The sequence below is a fragment of the Poecilia latipinna genome, unplaced genomic scaffold (assembly GCF_001443285.1).
Source record: "Poecilia latipinna isolate Pla-1442-1.1 unplaced genomic scaffold, P_latipinna-1.0 Scaffold697, whole genome shotgun sequence".
NCBI classification, from domain to species: Eukaryota; Metazoa; Chordata; class Actinopteri; order Cyprinodontiformes; family Poeciliidae; genus Poecilia; species Poecilia latipinna.
Window position 1 is genome coordinate 233,705 of NW_015113313.1, and position 17,336 is coordinate 251,040.

At 42.5% G+C, this 17,336-nt stretch overlaps 1 protein-coding gene across 3 annotated transcripts in view; it reads right to left on the reverse strand.

Annotated features, from left to right (window-relative positions):
• Positions 1-1,128: 1,128 nt before the first annotated feature.
• abca5 (ATP-binding cassette, sub-family A (ABC1), member 5) overlaps positions 1,129-17,336 on the reverse strand; it is a 23,295-nt gene continuing 7,087 nt past the window's right edge. For all 3 annotated transcript variants that reach the window (XM_015044921.1, XM_015044923.1, XM_015044924.1), the window contains 36 exons: positions 17,126-17,318; positions 16,850-17,023; positions 16,533-16,630; positions 16,160-16,386; positions 15,932-16,073; positions 15,172-15,360; positions 14,837-14,984; positions 14,288-14,465; positions 13,459-13,517; positions 13,084-13,370; positions 12,674-12,793; positions 12,221-12,359; positions 11,373-11,463; positions 11,047-11,186; positions 10,850-10,969; positions 10,563-10,764; positions 9,721-9,887; positions 9,511-9,638; positions 9,278-9,415; positions 9,082-9,195; positions 7,230-7,400; positions 7,035-7,148; positions 6,808-6,945; positions 6,083-6,151; positions 5,880-5,971; positions 5,649-5,772; positions 5,432-5,549; positions 5,215-5,306; positions 4,791-4,966; positions 4,183-4,258; positions 4,006-4,100; positions 3,809-3,928; positions 3,545-3,697; positions 3,246-3,325; positions 3,095-3,150; positions 1,129-2,802 (listed from right to left, as the gene is read on the reverse strand). In XM_015044921.1, the coding sequence (XP_014900407.1) occupies positions 2,662-2,802; positions 3,095-3,150; positions 3,246-3,325; positions 3,545-3,697; positions 3,809-3,928; positions 4,006-4,100; positions 4,183-4,258; positions 4,791-4,966; positions 5,215-5,306; positions 5,432-5,549; positions 5,649-5,772; positions 5,880-5,971; positions 6,083-6,151; positions 6,808-6,945; positions 7,035-7,148; positions 7,230-7,400; positions 9,082-9,195; positions 9,278-9,415; positions 9,511-9,638; positions 9,721-9,887; positions 10,563-10,764; positions 10,850-10,969; positions 11,047-11,186; positions 11,373-11,463; positions 12,221-12,359; positions 12,674-12,793; positions 13,084-13,370; positions 13,459-13,517; positions 14,288-14,465; positions 14,837-14,984; positions 15,172-15,360; positions 15,932-16,073; positions 16,160-16,386; positions 16,533-16,630; positions 16,850-17,023; positions 17,126-17,318 (4,869 nt within the window). In that variant the 3' untranslated portion in view covers positions 1,129-2,661. The remainder of the gene's footprint in view (positions 2,803-3,094; positions 3,151-3,245; positions 3,326-3,544; positions 3,698-3,808; positions 3,929-4,005; positions 4,101-4,182; positions 4,259-4,790; positions 4,967-5,214; positions 5,307-5,431; positions 5,550-5,648; positions 5,773-5,879; positions 5,972-6,082; positions 6,152-6,807; positions 6,946-7,034; positions 7,149-7,229; positions 7,401-9,081; positions 9,196-9,277; positions 9,416-9,510; positions 9,639-9,720; positions 9,888-10,562; positions 10,765-10,849; positions 10,970-11,046; positions 11,187-11,372; positions 11,464-12,220; positions 12,360-12,673; positions 12,794-13,083; positions 13,371-13,458; positions 13,518-14,287; positions 14,466-14,836; positions 14,985-15,171; positions 15,361-15,931; positions 16,074-16,159; positions 16,387-16,532; positions 16,631-16,849; positions 17,024-17,125; positions 17,319-17,336) is intronic.

Here is a 17,336-nt window from a genome sequence, read left to right on the forward strand (position 1 = left end):
AAATTGACCAAAAGGGCACTTTGGGGCAAGGAGCAAAAAGGGCAGGTGCTCAAGCACCCCCAGCTTCCCCTCTGCCCGTGCCTGCATGTAGGCATTACTTTTGCTTTTCACTTAAATATGCAGTTCAACAGCTCTAAAACACTCATGCAGACAAGTTGTGACTCATATTCTACAGTAAAATGGTGATATTTGATAAATGCTAGATGCAAAAGGCAGCATTAAGTTTAACTTGAATTTAGCAAAAAGTAATGAGTGGTGCTTCCCTACACACACTACCAGGTTCGATGTATTGCCTTCTTTGGCTAGCACTGTCTGCAAGCACGTTTTGCATGTGGGGCAACCTTCTTCCTCCAAGTTGCCATATGTCATGATATGCATTGAAATCTGTACGTAGTCCAGGGTTAACCCAAGTTCTACGACTACTGTGGGGGTTCAAGCTCATCATGTTAGGGATCATCCGAGAAATATCTGCATCATGTGCAGCTGAAGAGCCCACTTTAGAGTCAACACCAACACCAGAGAGAGCAAACGCCTGAAACACAAACGTTGTTCTTGTTGATTAGCAAAGACTGTTAAGTAGAACACAAAGGTTAACCAGGAGAACTCATTTGAAAACTCCCTGATGTATACTTTACATACTTTTGGGGTCCCCCCCTTTTTTTTGTTTTGTTTATTAATCCAAGTAAATTCCTGTTGGAGTCTTATTTTCTAGGTTCGGGTAAGAAATCTAAATTTCACAAGAGGGATTTGACTCACTTTGGTGTTGCTTTTCAAGCGAGAATGCAAAAATAGCTTCCAAACAACATTTATACATTAAACTGACTCTACCTTGAGATGAAAGCAAAAACAATCCGAGTTCCTTCACTTCCGGCAGATACAAAAAGACATTAAATGTCTTTATGTCTGTGACCAAATCTTTGGCGTTTGTTTTAAAATTTTTTAGTCCAACCTGACCAAACAAAAGAGAAAGGTCAATTTAGACATTTTCTCTTCAGTCTTATGAACTTAACTTTAAATCAACCTGGTGGTTTTAATGATTTTCTTGTTCTTCAAAATATTTTCTACAAATGATTCTGCAAGAAAAGGGCTTTGTTTTTTTTTGTTTTTAAAAAATGCTGCCATCACATCCATGTTTTAATTGAATAAACATTTATTCTTAAAAAGGGTAAATAGAGACCACAAAATTCATCACTGAAGAGTTTTCCCTCCGACACAGAGACGACACGAGAGCAAACACGACACACACAAACCATAACTTTTTAAATAAGAATCTCAGTCCACGGAGAATTTACAAAGATTGCATATTTTAAACAAACAAACCAAAAAAAAAACATCTCCCGGAAACAGTGCAAATATACCAACACCAGAAAATGACAAAAGAAACCTTCCCTCCGTCCCACGGAACAGAAAACGTTTTGGTTTTCCTGTGGTGTCGATGCCGGTAGGAGAGCAGCAGGAGCAGTGTCATGACGACGGATGCTTTCTGGATGGCTACATTTTGAACTGACGCGTAAATCTCTAAGCAATGAAAAGGAGTGAAAACATCACATATCACAAGTTAAAGTGAAGGCAGTGTCAGTGTTTGACTGAGCTCCATGTGAGCAACATTTAAAATGTGATGAAAAAAAGAAATAAAAAAAATCTTCACTTTTGTTCCTGACTGGTCAAATAATACAATAGATAAAAAAAAATAAAAATAAATTAAAAAAATCTGCTTGAGATAAGAAACAAAACTATTTATTATTCCTGACACTGAAAAACAGAAACAAATCATTGCTGGATGGTTTCACCTGACGACAAATCTGACGTTTCGCACTGTTCAGAAAAGGAATCTCCCTTTACCTCACCCTCCTATCCCCTGAAAGTCATAAAAAAATTACAATTTCTTGGTAGGTATTGCACCAACGATACACCTGCTTGTATGAATACAAGTTTCTGCAGGAACATCTGCAGTGACACAGAACCGGTATTTACAGCATCACCAACACAGACAGGAGCAAAGCTGAAGAAATCAAACATCTGGGTGAAGAGAATTGGCACCAGAGTGAAGAACTGGGATGCGAGGAACAAACTCCTCAGAGCCGTCGCCGAGTTAGCGACGTTCTTCTCAGGCACATTCACAACAAAAATCCCCCCCTCTGCTCCCAAAAAAACCCCAGAAAGCTGAACTGCAGTGCTCCACGGTTGAGGGTAGAGGGCGCTGTGCTACATGTACTAGTGTGGGTACTGACAACATTCCCTCTCAGAGTTTTCTGAGAAGTCAGGAGCTGCAGCGACCCCCCACCCCTCCTCCTCTGGATGAGATTTTATAGATGTGCTGCTTTGGTTCGATTAGTTTTAGTTTTCAAAAACGCGACAAATAATAAAACTCGCAAAGCTACGACCCGACGGGCCGCCGTGACCAGAGATGGAAAATGTCCATAACTATCCTCGGAAACCGAGTCCCTGTGAAGAACGGAGACAAACGGGACGAAAGGGGAGGAAGCGTGGCGTCGGCAGGCCGAGGAACGCGCTGGTTCGGTGCGATTCCGAGGAGGCGCAGCGCCAGCGGACGAAGGATTAAAAACGCATGCACACCTCCGAGCTGAGCGGCCACGCCCAACCGGCCAGCCTCTGAGACCTTTACGGGAGCTCACGGCGAGCGCTCGACGCCGGCCGAGTTCAGAGCTGGTGCACGACGCTGTCCACGTGGTTGGCGGAGACGGCGGCGTCCTGCTGCAGCCGCTGCCACTGGAAGGTCGTGCTCAGGGGACCCACCTCGTCCTCGTCGTTTTCCTGCTCCTTGGCAAACTCCAGGAACACCTGAGGAACAGAAAGACCAGGAGGGGACACACTGTGAAGGAAGAAAACAATCACGCTGTGGGATCATTCCACCGTTATCTACTTCATTTGGACCGTCGTCTCTAGTTTGGCTCGACTCCTGAGAGCAGCACAGCTCATAGAAGCCAGCTTCAATTTAATTTTATCCAATTCTTTCAAGAAGGACGGTCAAAAATCACAATGATTCCAGCAGCTTGATGAAGGCTACGGAAAAGAGGTAAGAAAATTCAAAATTGTGATAAATGAATACACCTTGCTTCGTTTCTCCACCTACCTGCTCCAGTGTCGACTGAGAGAAGTTGTACTCCTCAAAGTTAAAGGTTTGTTTGGCTGAAAACAAAGAAAACAAAGAAATGAGACTAAATGGTTTAGAAGTTATGTTCCACATGTTAAAGCATTTTTATTTATTTTTTTCACAAACTCACCGTTCTCTAACTTGGAGAAAGAGTGAGCCAACGACTTGACGTCCTCCATGGGGATCTTATAAACCATCAGAGTGGTGAAGCTGCACAGAGCAACAACATACAGCATATTTATAGTTCTTACTAAAAGAAAGCAAAAATTCTGATCTTGTGAATAAAGTTGGATCAGATATTCTCCATCTTCATTCCTTAAAGTGCTTTTTAATTTGTTGCCAAGAGCTGCACAACGAGGGAGAAAAGACGAAAGCAGTAAAGGGAGCCATTTATCTTTCTAGATTCAGCTGCTGATCCTTTGAGCGCACCTCTCCTGTCGGACGGCGTGAGGAAAGATTCGGAGGATCTCCTTGTGCAGCAGCGCCACCTGCTGGAGTCCCGTCAGCTCCTCTCTCAGTTTCACCTCCAGACTGTAGCCTTGTCCGTATTTTGCCTTCAGGTGCTGGATGGAGCCGATGCATCTGATGGGAGAGAGACGGTTAAGCTGCAGGAACTGGAAACCCCATAAAGATCAGATTTATATAAAAGAAAAAAAGGAAGAAAAAAAAAAAGATTCCCAAGGAAGGAAGAACCTCAGCTGTCCAGAAACCATGATGGCGACCCGGTCACACACAGCCTCTGCCTCCTCCATGTAGTGTGTGGTGAGGATGGCTCCTCGCTGATGGTTCCTGAACGCAGCACGCATGGCCCTCCTGCAGGAAGACAAACTGTTGAGTTTCACTGGGTTTCCAGAGTTGGCAGCTCTTCCACGTTACGCCGAGAGTCTCACCACATCCGCTGCTTAGACTTGGGATCCATTCCTGACGACGGCTCATCCAGCAGGACGATCTGAGGATTCCCGATCATACTCAGAGCAAAGCACAGCTGGAACCACATAGAAACGCTCTCAGTTCAAGCAAACAGAGCAGACGCTAACCGTGCGTTTTGGGTGTCTGACCGCTCTCACCTTCCGTTTGAGTCCGGCGGAGAGATTCTTGGCCTGTTTGTTTAAATGTTCTCTCAGCTCCAAAGCGTTCGACACTCTGCAGCGGTTATAAAATAACATCTAATTAGATTAGTGTGTTTAAAACAACTTCCAAGCTTGAAAATTTAAAAAAAAAAAAAAGGGATGGTTTTTGTTTTTCTTTGGATTTTGAAAGATTTGAGTTTACACTGTAAAAACACAAAATATTACCAAGTATTTTTGGTCTTTTATCAAATGTGAATATCTCAGTACTCTTCAAACAAGACAAAACTAACTTACAAGTAACTTTTCAGCAAGATGTAGGAGCTAATAAGTACTGGTGATGGGTGGCATAATCCACCTGTAACCAACAAGACATTTTAACTTATATGGCAAAAATGTCTTCTTCCACTGGCAAATCTTTAAACTTATAACTAGAACTTTTTAAGTCGATATTAAGAAAGTATTGACTTACAACAAACAAATACTGCTTCCTGAAAACTTACTTGTAAGCTAGTTTTGTCCCATTCCAAGTACATTAAGATATTTGCACTATAAACTAGACCAAAATACTTGGTAAGATTCTGTGTTTTTTGCAGCTGAAGACTCACCGCTTGATGATGTCCGGGACCTCCTGGCCCTTCAGGCCCTTGATGGCGGCGTAGAGCTCCAGGTGTTCCTGCAGGGTGATCCGGGGCCACAGAGGGTTCACCTGGGGACAGTAGCCGATGTGTTCCAGAGGGTTTTCCACCGGACGAAACTCGGTGCTGTAGTCTCCCATCAGGATCTGGACCCAAACAGAACACAGATTTACTTAAGGCTGGAAACTGCAATTTCACTACCTCCTTGAAATGTTTCACATGCATTTTGTTTTCAAACTTCAGATTTAACCAGGTTTGTACAATGAGTTTTGATGCGTTTATAGTGGAGCTCCCTGCTGTTCTCAGTGGACATTTTTTTTTTTATCTCAGTGTTTTTATTGCTTTGACAAACAGAAACAGGTCTAAAACGTTAAAATGGAGGCTTGTTGAGTACCTGGCCAGCCGTGGGGTCGGTGTCGCCTGACAGCATGTGCATGACCGTGCTCTTTCCTGATCCGTTGGGGCCCAACAGGCCAAGAACTTCCCCTGAAGAAAACAGCAGGTTATTTCTCCTGGAAGCGCAGCCCGCAGCTGAACCTCGTCCCCACTTGTTCTTCTAAGTCTGGCAGAAAGCGCGGAGGCACAGAAGACGACAAAAAGACTGAGTGTACCTTTGCGAACGCAGAACGAGACGTTCTTTGTGGCTACTTTGGTCTTCTTGGTGAAAGAGAAGCCTTCCTTCCTGCCTTTGTACTGCTTTCTTAGGTTATTAACAACCACAACTGGTTTCTGGAAAAAGAACATTTGTGTTCATGCTGAACTTTTAACCAACCAGAGTGAGAAGATGAAAGACGGACACGCAACAAACTCGAGGTGAAATTTCGTCACCTCCTCACAAGCCTGACAAGTGAGCGCCTCCTTCACTCTGGCCTTCTCCATCTGAACATCCTCATCCTCGTTCTGCCCTTCCTCTGGGATCCGCTGCGGTTTGGCCTTCGACTTGGACGAGATCCTGTCACAGTTCAGCATCTTCAACATCACGGCTTATCGTTTTCATGGACCGTCATAGCCCGGTATTAAATTATTGCGCAGGGATCGTCCCTGTAATGTGATCGTCACCTGCAGAGCTGATCGTTCTTCATCGCCCTTCCTCCGTATCGGATCTCCAACCACCGGAGCAGGAAAAGCAGAAGGATGCACTGCAGGTAAGGCTGAAAACAAAAGACGCAAAACAGATGCAGGGTAAAGTAAATAAAATCTTCTCCTACATGTTTGTAAATGCCTGAGATAAAAATAATAATAATAAAAAAACAAATACGTACGGCTATGACAGAAATTAGAAGGCTTTTCCACAAGAAGTTCTCCTCGTACAGAACAGGAAGGAATGTTGCCTGGGAAAAGAAAAACAGCAGCAGTGATTGGCCAATCTCTAATGCAAACCTAGAATTAGCAAAAATAAAACTACTCTAAAGTCAATGTATACATTTATGTTTTTCTGGTTTAAAAGGATTTCTAATTTCTAAATCTAAATACTCTTCTGTCGCATTCCAAGTTTAAAATAAACAAGGAAGAAGTTAAAATGAAAAACTGCACCGAGATTATGCATTAAACGGCCCTCAAATATAGCCTTGGAAGGTTATGAGTGTAATGTTTGATTATTATAGATCTCGATTCATTTGCCTTTTTTGAAGTATTTGTATTTATCACAATCCCCTTGAATACAGTAATGTTAGCCCAAATGCAAATTGGTAAAGTAAAATTTCATGCATTTCAGCATAAATTTTAACGATATTTACACAATCCCTAAAATACACAGAGCATAAAAAGACTACATAGGTCTTAGCCAAGCAGAAGTAGTAGTACTTTTTGTTTATATGCACATAAATATAGAATAAATGCAGTAACATTGAGATGAAGACTTCTGTGTGTTTATGGGACTATTTTAAAACGTACAGCCATGCAGATTTAAATGAATGCTTCAGGAAATATTGATCTAGATAACTTTTTGATCAGAGCACTCATCAGAGTTTGGTTTTTCCACTCCCACCTTGGTGATGCAGTTGAGGCAACCCATCAGAGGATACAGCGGGTTGAAAAGACACAAGATGTTGTGGAGAGTTCTGGTCAGTTCGGGGTTGTCGTTCACAAACGACAGCTGCACGATGGAGGCCGACACCACACACACCTGAAGCAGAAAAAAAAGAAAGAAATATTTACAGAAAACTGCCTGCAAACATGTTAAACCGCGACAGAAAGAAGCTGTATTGGACTCACCATCATGCAGATGAAAGAGAAGAAGTCTCTGTTGCTCTGCACTCGCGTGAATCCAAAAGAAACGACATACGTGAAGAGGATCATGGCCGGGCCGAAGCCGACAGTGCAGAGGACCTAAGAGGAGACGTGAAGGAACGGTGAACAATCCTCGCGCGTCAGAGAGGACGCGTTTGTGTTGGAAAGAGCAGCACAGACCACGGCGGTGAGGTTGCTGCTTGTCGACAGGTTTCCGGAGTGGAAGCAGAAGAGGATGAGGTTCATGGAGGACAGGATGAGGTAGTAGAAGGGGATGTCCACCGCCGCCTGGCCGCACCAGTAGGCTGACGGCAGCAGGCCAGAGATCCGCAGCGTGGAGCGACACTTTATCTGGAAAGAGGGAAAAAATATAAAAGAAGTTAGGTACAAATTCATTGGGTAAATTACTATATTAATGCTTTAAAGCTTCAAGAAAGTGTGACAAGACAAAAAAAACTCAATGTCAGAGCAGTAAGAGTGTAACAATAAACTAAAGTCAGACGGTTTTAAAGTCACTGCCAGGTGTGTTTTCAGTAACCATGAACAAAAACGGTTTAAATTCTCTGACAGTAACTTGATTTGTTCAATATGTTCCAGTATATCAAACTCAAGGCCAAATCCAGCCCAACATGAGTTTTTATGTGGTCCTGTAGACCGCAGTGCGTCACATAAAGCGAACCTTCAAGACGCCAATTTTAAGCTGAATATTATTTTATCAATCAAATCAATGCAGTTTTTGTCTGCGTGCTGCCAAATTACGTTGATGTGAAAAGATGTTCAATGTTTAATTTAAAGAAGAACTCGCTGACTGCAGAGTCAGCGGTGAGTTCATATGTTAACGAGTAGGTTGATTATTACACGCAGCCAAAACCGGCTACTTGAGGACATTTATAATCTTGATATTGCCCTCAACGAAAATGAGCTCGATACTTCTGTTCCAGCATTTCAAAAAGTATCCAGAGCTGTCTGGAGATTTTATAAATAAGAATGTGTCAACATCTGATAGTGAAATAAATACCAAAGAAGCGTACCTTTTGGGGAAACACTGACTGATGAACAAACTCCGCAGAAGACACAGAACCGGTGTGCGTTCACCAATATTCAGTTTATCCTGGCTTATTGCTAAACGCAGCTGGCTTTGCACATTGGCCTATTTTTCTATGTACTAATGATATTTACAGTCAGTTTTTGACTTCAGGTGAATAATTAAGTTAACTGTAGAGGCAGACACATGCATCATCACTGTTGAAAAATGCTGACGTAAAGCTGTGGTTTGGTCCACTTCACTATTTCCATCGCCATTGTAACTGAATGAGAAACCTGATGTTCCCCGACAGCGGACGTTAGCAGCAGCTAACGTCCGCTTCAGGAAACACAAACTCTTTGGTTTTAAAAGGAAAGGCTTCTTACTGGTGATTAAAACCACAGTAAAAAAAAAAAAAAAAAAAAGGCTTCTACCACAGAGTTTGAGTTGAAACACAAATTGTCAGTTCAAGTTGCAGGAGAAGAAGCACCAAGCAACCTGTGTCACCACAACGTGCGAACACGGCTTTTTCTAAAACATTTTATCCTGCATGTTTAATTTTTCCTGATGGTCAGGGACGGGTTTAGAGGACAGCGTCAGTTTTGGTGCCCTATCTAAAAAACAACAACAACAAAAAAAAAAAAACATTTTACTAATACAAATTATATAACATTAAAAGGTAATCCTACTGCATAAATTAACAAAAAATGTAACAACACTTAAACTCCACACTTTGTATGGGCATAAAAAAAGTTACATTGTTTGTAAAACATTTATTACAAAAGCAACCTAAATCTTTGGGATGTTTTTTTAATAAATGTTTTGCAAAAAATCTTTGGGACCTTTGGGATAGATTTTAGCCCTCTCTAAAATCTCATCCAGTTATAATGTCTGTTTTTCCTAAAGCCATCCGTTGGTCCATCTTACGACAAATAAAGTAGTGCAATGTGTTACTTTGTGGTTGTTTCATCCTTTAAATCATGATAACAGCAGGATGCGAGAGGTTACCTCCCGGTCTCGGGTGTGATCCATCGCGAAATACGCCGGCATTCCGACAGCCAGCATTCCCAGCATGATGGCCTCTATGTAGACCAGGGCGTAAGACGTCGCATCCGGGATTTGCTGCGGAATCAAGCAGTGCAAACAGTCATCTTACTTCAACCACAGATTGGTAAATGTCGTCTCGACTCTGTGGGAGGCTCACGTAGTCGAAGGGTTTGGTCCAGGTTCGGATCCGCCCCGTTCGGTTCAGACCTCTGAGGAGCGCGTTGCTCAGAATATTGACGGCCATGGGTAAGGAGTGAATTGTGGTGCTGTTGAAAGCGATGGTGTACCTAAAGCCCTGACAGAAATGGCAAACGGCGTTGTTAGAGCTCTCTGAGAGAACAGGGCTGGAATAAGTGGCCCTTCAAATAATCGGTCAAAAGCTCTACGGACCTCTTTGGACCCGGTGACGTTTATGGCAGCGCTATGCGGAGCCGCATCCATGTAGTCTTCCTGTTTCATCAGTTCCACTTTGATATCCTGTGATTCCAGGTTGTGGATCAAGTCGGAAATATCCGAGTCTGTTGGTGTAAGAAAAGACAAAAAAATCCTTATCCAGCAGTCGGAATATTTCGTTTAATTTCATCCCGCAATTTTACTCACTGGTTGAGTTTTTAATGAGGAGGCTTGTAGTGTATCTGTGAGGCGCTTCGTTCTTTTTCAAAAGGTACGTGGGAAGGAACTGTCGCTCCTGTGAGTGGATCTGGATGTTTCCCGTCACCAGCGACACGATAAGAACCGAAGAAAGGAAGAGCAGGAACAGCACCAGACTGCAGCGCAAGAGAAGACAACCGTCACAGTCTGTCCGCTTTTAAAAGGAGAAAAGCTGCGTGTTGTTGACAAGTTATGTTGTCATCGGCAAAAGTTTACTTTTAGTCATCCGGTAAAGCTTTTTATTCAAAAATCAAGTTTTAACCTCAGCCCTACACCTAAAATTAGCCTCCATCAGATCGTTTTACATCGAGTTTACTCCTTTTTCCTCTAACCAACTGAGATTATGACTCTCTGTCTTTTACTGAGGTAAGATGATCCTTGCTGAGCCATTTTTTGAAAGTTTCTCCTCCCTCATAGCAGTATTTCTGCAGGTTTCACCAACTTTAAGATTTATTAAGACCATTATGAATGGAATTTATTACTTATATTTCCAAAGAAATGTATGAACTTTGTCCAACCAGTTGGTGAAAAATTTGCATTTACCCACAATAGGTGCAAAAAAAGCTAGCTAGCAAGCAAAGGTATATTGACATTGAGTCACAGAATCCTAAAACTTTTGCCTGACAGAAGTTTTAAATAGAACATACAAGATTAAATAGTCCTGCCAAGACAAAGTCTAAGAACTACTATTAAAGAATTTATTTAAACTGAATTTAAGACATTTTAAGGCCTTCATTTGAGATACATTAGTGTAAGACTTTTTAAGGACACTGTGTTGGTGAGGGACTCACGTGTAAACGAAGGCTTTCCACTCCCTGCGCATGTTGAGCATGTGCAGCCAGGCCACGGCGCTGAACTGCTGCCGCCACAGAGCGTGGCCGGACACTGAATCGGACTTGCTGTCTGAGAAGGTGAGCAGCCGCTGGTCTGTGTCGTCCAGAGACGCGATGTCGCCTTCGTCCTCCGCCTGCTCTCGGTTAAACACGCTGTAGTCTGAGGGAGTTAAAGATCACAAAACAAATCAGGTTTTACCCAAATCCGATATTGAGGATCGAAATTCCTTTAAAAACACACTCACCAGCTTGATCCACCTCAGCTTCTGACTCCAAACGCAGAAAAACATCTTCCAGCGTAGTCATGGAAACACCGTAGTTAATTATCCCCAACTGCGGCTGACAGTCAAGCTCCGAGAACAAGCCTGAGAAGATCGGATCGGGGTTGTTCGCTAAAGAGCAGAGTGGAGGTAGAAACAGAAACCAAAAAATCCGATCCCACCTGAAAACGTGTTCATGCTCTCAAAGGGCAGAGTGAAAGTCAGCTCTGTGTCGTGCTGCCGGGACAACTTCGCTTTGGGAACGTGCTGCTTCATCAGTGATGCAACCTTTTCCGTGTCACATCCCTCACTGATCGACATTCTGCAGAGGAAGGAAACAACCCGTACGGGTTATAACGAGACGAATGCACAGGAAGAACCTGCAGCTGAATTCAAACCCAGGACTTTCTTGCTGTAAGGGCACAGGTTACAGCTACACCACCGTGTATTTTGCCAGTCTCTTTTTTTTTAAAAAAAAAAAAAGGGGGCAGAGTGCGGTCCGACTTACCGGAGATGATATCCGACGCCACACTTGATCTTAAGGTACAGAGACGAGCCAACGCACTTCAGCTGCCCCTGAGAGATCACAGCTTTACGATCTAGAATAAAACATGACAGTAAGAACTTAAAATAACATGTTTTAAGGAGTACCACGAACTTATAGTGTATTAAACAAAGTTCTAGAGAAAACACTACTTTTTTTTTGACATTTTCAACCATCAGCTGAAATTTGATGCCAATATAGTCGAGATCTCTTTTAATTAGAAGAGAAATAAAAAACTCAGTCTTATTGATCTTTTAGGAAGGTAAGTCTAGAATTTTTTAAATATTCACATTTTGTGTACAGGTCCTTATAACACTGATGCAGAACTTTGAAATTATGGCTCAAGTTTCCAATTGAAACCACACAGTTCAACTTTAAAACAAGCTAGCAGTGACGGTGGTTTCAGTGGTTACGGATGTCGATAAAACCGTGTCGTTTGCACCGACATCGCCACAAACAAATATGACTTAAAATTAAACAAAAACACGTACAAACTGACTAAACTACAATGAAATTGACTCAAAAAAATTGATGAATTTTTTTGAGTCTATATCGTAGTTAATGACAGCTCAATTACTGATAATTACTTCGATGATTGATAAGTTGTGGTTAGTTCTTTCAGCCCTGTAGATTAAAGGCTTCACAACCTTTGATCTAACAGATTGTAGATTTAAGATAAGACTCTACAGCACAGCGCCAAGCAGCTTTGTGTGATTATTTGTAATGCCGCTGCTAAATGCATCACTTCCTGAATCCTGTTGGTTATTTCGACAGCGGCTCTTAATACAGAGTTGAGAAAGGAGAGTCCTCACCAGCGAGGATGTCCGCCTCGTCCATGTAGTGTGTGCTGAGCACAATGACCCTGCCGGCCCGCCGGTTCTTCAGCAGAGACCAGACCTGGTGTCTGGAGCAGGGGTCCATCCCCGCCGTGGGTTCATCCAGGAGAAGAATCTGAAAGAAGACAGCAAGTGGAAACTATTTGAAGAGAGCATGAAAGTGAATGACCCAGGTTGAGAGTTTTGGAAGAGACATTAAGAGTTATCTGATGTGACAGACGTGCTGGTTGATTTTTTATTTTTTTTATTATTTAAGTGAGCATGGGATTTAAAAAAAAATGAAAGCAGAAGGCTATTTTTCTTACTGCAAATTTCATTTGAGTGTTTTAAAGGATAGTTGGAGCAAACAGCTAATCTTTTTGAGGTCGTCGTAAAGAGGATGCCTTATGTCCCTTTGGGTCGTAAATTAAGCTCAAATCATCCTGATACCTTAGGGTCTCCGAGGATGGCGATGCCCACAGAGAGTTTTCTCTTCTGGCCTCCACTCAGATTCTTTGCCTGAGCCGTCATGATTTTCTCCAGGTCCAGATCCTTCAGCACTCTGGTGACCTGTCACAGAAACATAATCAGGGAAAAGGATTCAAATTTAGACTTCCTATTGTTTAAAAAGTTTTTCTAACAGTTTAATGGTTGCAACATAGGCTTTTAGAATCAGGAGTTCAATAAAACACATTGTTTTTGATCTGAATTAATCAGGAAACAGACACTTGAGTAATGTTTTCTTGAATAATTAAAAAAAATAAAAATAAAAGGGCTATCTAAAATGTAAAAAAAAATAAAATGTAGGACTGACACTTTCAGCCACATGGTAGAAAGCAACGTTTTGATCATCCCGGTACCTCAGCATCAACATCTGCAGGTGGGATCCCTTTGATGGCAGCGAATATCCTGAGGTGCTCCTCCACAGTCAGCACATCAAAGATGATGTTGAACTGAGGGCAGATTCCCACCAGCTGCTTCATCTCCGAGCCCTCTGCGATCTCCGCCACAGGAGAGCCGTAGATGGTGGCCGAGCCGTTGGTGGGCGGGCAGATGCCGCACAGGATGTTCATCAGAGTGGACTTTCCGGCGCCGCTGTGCCCCAGCAGAGCTGTGATCTGACCCTCATAGATGTCGAACGTGAAGCCTGAGGGCCAGGTGGGAGTAAAAGGAGCAGAGCGTCAGTAAAACCGGTAACAGATCAAACCGTTCTGAGGCAAACTCTCCATGCTCACCTCTCAGAGCCTCCACTGTGCTGTCCTTGTCTTTGTACACTTTACAGATGTTGGCGATGCTGAGGGGAAAAAAAAAATAAAAGAGAAGCAGAATCAGAAGAAAGCTTTTTAATGAGCGCTTTACCTGCAGCAGTGAAAAGGGTTTTATGCAACCTTCATGTCGTCACATTTTGTTGCCCTCTTTGTAGTACAAGAATGTGCTACTTTTTTATGAGATCTTCAGATTTTTGGAAAGTCATTCAAATTGTTTTAAACTGGGAAAAAAATTATTTTAGAAAACGTTTGTTGAATTTACTGAGTTAAAGAGCCTTTTATGACCAGGTAATTCCTTGGTCAGGGTTCAGTGAATTTACCAAACAATCCTCTGAACGTTTTCTTAAAGTGCACTAAAATTTATTTAAAAATGAACTAAAAACTATAAAAACCAGCAGCAAGCACTTCTATATGATTGCTGCCAATGCATTTCGTTCTTCTTCACTGTGTTCCTACATGCACATGTGCTTGATTACATGAAAAATGTCCAGTTTTTAAAAGCTGCTAACAAACTTGATTCTGTAGAAGCAGCCAGAATGCACTCCATTAAATATCACAGATGACTAAAAACAAAATTGCCGAAAATTAAGAATGTGAAAGAACAAGCGGGAACCATTTAAATTTCTAATATCCAGAATTTTCTAATCTGCTTCCATGTTTTTGTTTTAGCTCAATTTGCTACCAAGGTGACCTGTTTGAGATAATTCACCTTATTTCTCAAGTTTTTTTCCTCTACTTAGAAACCACACAAGTAAAAAAAAAAAAAAAAAAACACATTCTGGTATTGGGATTTTACCGGATTGCTTCTTTCCCTCTGAACTCGGGGGAAACGGGCTCGACACATTCATCTCCACCAGGAGCACCGTTCGCCTCGGCATCGTACACTGAGCTCACTTCAGCGTAGCGCTTTCTGTGTTTGGACCAATAAGACGGCTTCAGGAAGTACAGCATGGATCGCTTGATTCCAAAGTCACCTGCATATTAGACAAAGAACTATTATTCGACTAGTCACTCATAATCTCACAATGGAAGAGACAGGCTGCACCAATATCATCCATGCGGTACAGCTAAATAAATAACAATGGTCCTAATATTGATCCTTGTAGATCTCTCACAGTTCATACATGATAAAAAAAAAAAAAACAATCATACTATTTCTTTAATACATCACAGCCGAATTGAACAGAAGAGATTTATCCTTTGCAGTAGACTGTTTGGTGTGGTTCAAAGGTTATGTGAGCAACACTGAGGAATTTATAGTATCTAAAGCCTATGTACATATCTATAAATAGTGGGAAAAAAGAATAAACACAACAATTGTGTTTTTATTTTTTGCTTTACTCACCAGGCAGCACCTGGTCTAAGTAGAGAGCCAGCAGAAGGTAAAGAATGCAGTCCAGAGCCAGCATGACCAGAGGAACATAGAGCGGATGAGGCCCATTGGTCAAGGAGGAAAACACAGCGCCATCTCCCTGTGCTTCCAGGTAAACCACCTAAAGGATGAAAAACTCATTTAAAGTTCAGCCTAACTAAATGCAATATGTTTTTCAGGGAAACGGTGAATTACAATGATTGAGGCAATGAACTCGCCAAGAGATGGCAGAAATAATTCATCTTTTAAACGTGTTGGGAAAAAGTGTGTCCGTAAGTGGGATTGTGATGATGGCGTGTGTAGCTAACCTGTGCAATCCCAATTGAGAATGCACTGGGAGAGAGCAGGCAGAGAAGCCAAACCAGCGGCTGTGGGAAGTCTCTCATCAGCACGGTGAACAGCGACATGCAGCCGAACACCACCGTCAGCATGGAGCCCACTGTGCTGGCAAACTTGGGCTTTTTAAACAGCGGAGTCAACATGAAGGAGAAGAAGATCTGAGAAGGAGAAATAATAATAATAATGGTCTAATCTTACCGTGGATTATAGTGTAATACACGGGTGTCTAACCCGAATGCAACAGGCTATGTTGGATGAAGGACACATCTAAAAGTTTCAGAACAGTGACCGATAAATTGGGACTGGTCAACATCACTTAATAATACAATCTAAGTTTTTATTTATCTATTTTCCTTAAAAAGAAATTATAAATGGCCGAAAAATACACACACACACATATATATATATATATATATATATATATATATATATATATATATAAATAAATAAATTGATTTGTTTTCAATCATTCTTTCAGTGAGTTGACCTGAAATCACAGTCAAAATAACTAGAAGTGATAGACAAGACGGTAGGTCTTGAAAGGTCTGAAAACCCAAGGACTGTATTGGTGAAAAAACAACAGATTGTCCAAAAATTAAATCTTAAAAAACCTGAAAAGTCAACAAAATCGATTTATCTCCCCACCCTATGATAAACATTGCAGGTTCAAGTTTATTACTGTTAAACTGCTGACGGGGAAAAAAATCCCACTCTATGCAGATGACTCACAGATGATATTCCATAGAGGAAGATGAGTGAAAAGACGACAAAAAAGTCACTGTTGGGGAACAGTGCAGTGTACGTGGCGATGATGGCCATTAAGATGGACATGGCGGTCACCAGAGCAGCATACAGGAGGCCCCACGACAACCTGTTGGAGAGAGCGAGAACTCATAACACTCAACGTATATGAGAACGGATTATTCTGCGTCAGAAACATACAAACAGATGCCTCACCAGAAGGCCGTGTCATACAGCCCCATCATGGTCATGGTGTCTTTCAGCCGATGCTCCTTCTCAGCTGCGACATTGACGATGAGGAAGGTGACGAAGGGTGTGAAGGCCAACACCAGGTAGATGGAGATGAGGGCATGGGGAAACTTGTGCACCTCCACGGAGCCCGGCTGGCCCATCATCACCACCTTTATATCCAGCTCCTTCCGGACTGGCCGTTTGGTCTGCATCTACGCACAAATTAATGACCACAAGCAGTGTGAGGAGTAAAAAAAAGGTATGTTTGAAAATAAAACCTAGCCTGGCGTGTTTTAAACCAAGAGAAAAAGATGCTTCACTCGACCTCTGGAGGACAATGACGTCCACTACGTCTCACCTCAATGATAGCTGCATCAATCATAGACTGGAGGCGGGTGAAACCAGAGTACCAATAATTTGCAGCTTTGCATTTCAACATGCTGCTGTAACAGCTTGCTAGAGGGAGAACAACAAAAGAACAAACTTAAAAAAATAGCTTTTCACAACGCCATAACATTTTCCTTTTTTGTTGTGGTCCCAACTAAAGAGAGTTGGGACCACTAAAGTCCCAACTAAAGTCTCTTTAGTGTGGTCCCAACTAAAGAGAGTTGGGACCACACTCATCTGGGTGACCACCCTCAGATGAGATCAAGTAGTGGCTCGTCGGTTATTTACCAATAGACTCCGTGTAATCACTCGGCAGGGGCAGCTTGTTGTGCGGAAAGCGCAGTCTGTAAGACGTGGCAGAGCTGTCCAAGAACACCACGCCGATGTAGTTGGACGATTCGTACAAGCTGGCGTTCTCCAGTTCCTCCTCGCTGGAAAACATCTCCAGGGGGTCCTGCACGCCTGCAAAGACAAACAGGAAGAGCCATGACGGTTTGATGATGCCGCTTCATCATCTGGCCTCCTCCGAATTGCGGACGAAACACATGGAAGGCAACGACTTACTTATGAAATGGGCCACTTCGTCCATGATGTGACTGGTGATGTTGGTGATGGGTGTGAAGGCGAGGCCTTTCAGGTTCTGGAAGAAATCGCCATTCGGCAGCTCGGCCGTGTTGATGGGGCCATAATAAACATGAGGGTTCAGGGTGCTGATGAGAATAAGGAGACCCAGGAGCAGCAGAGGGAGGATCAGCTCCTGAACACACACACACAC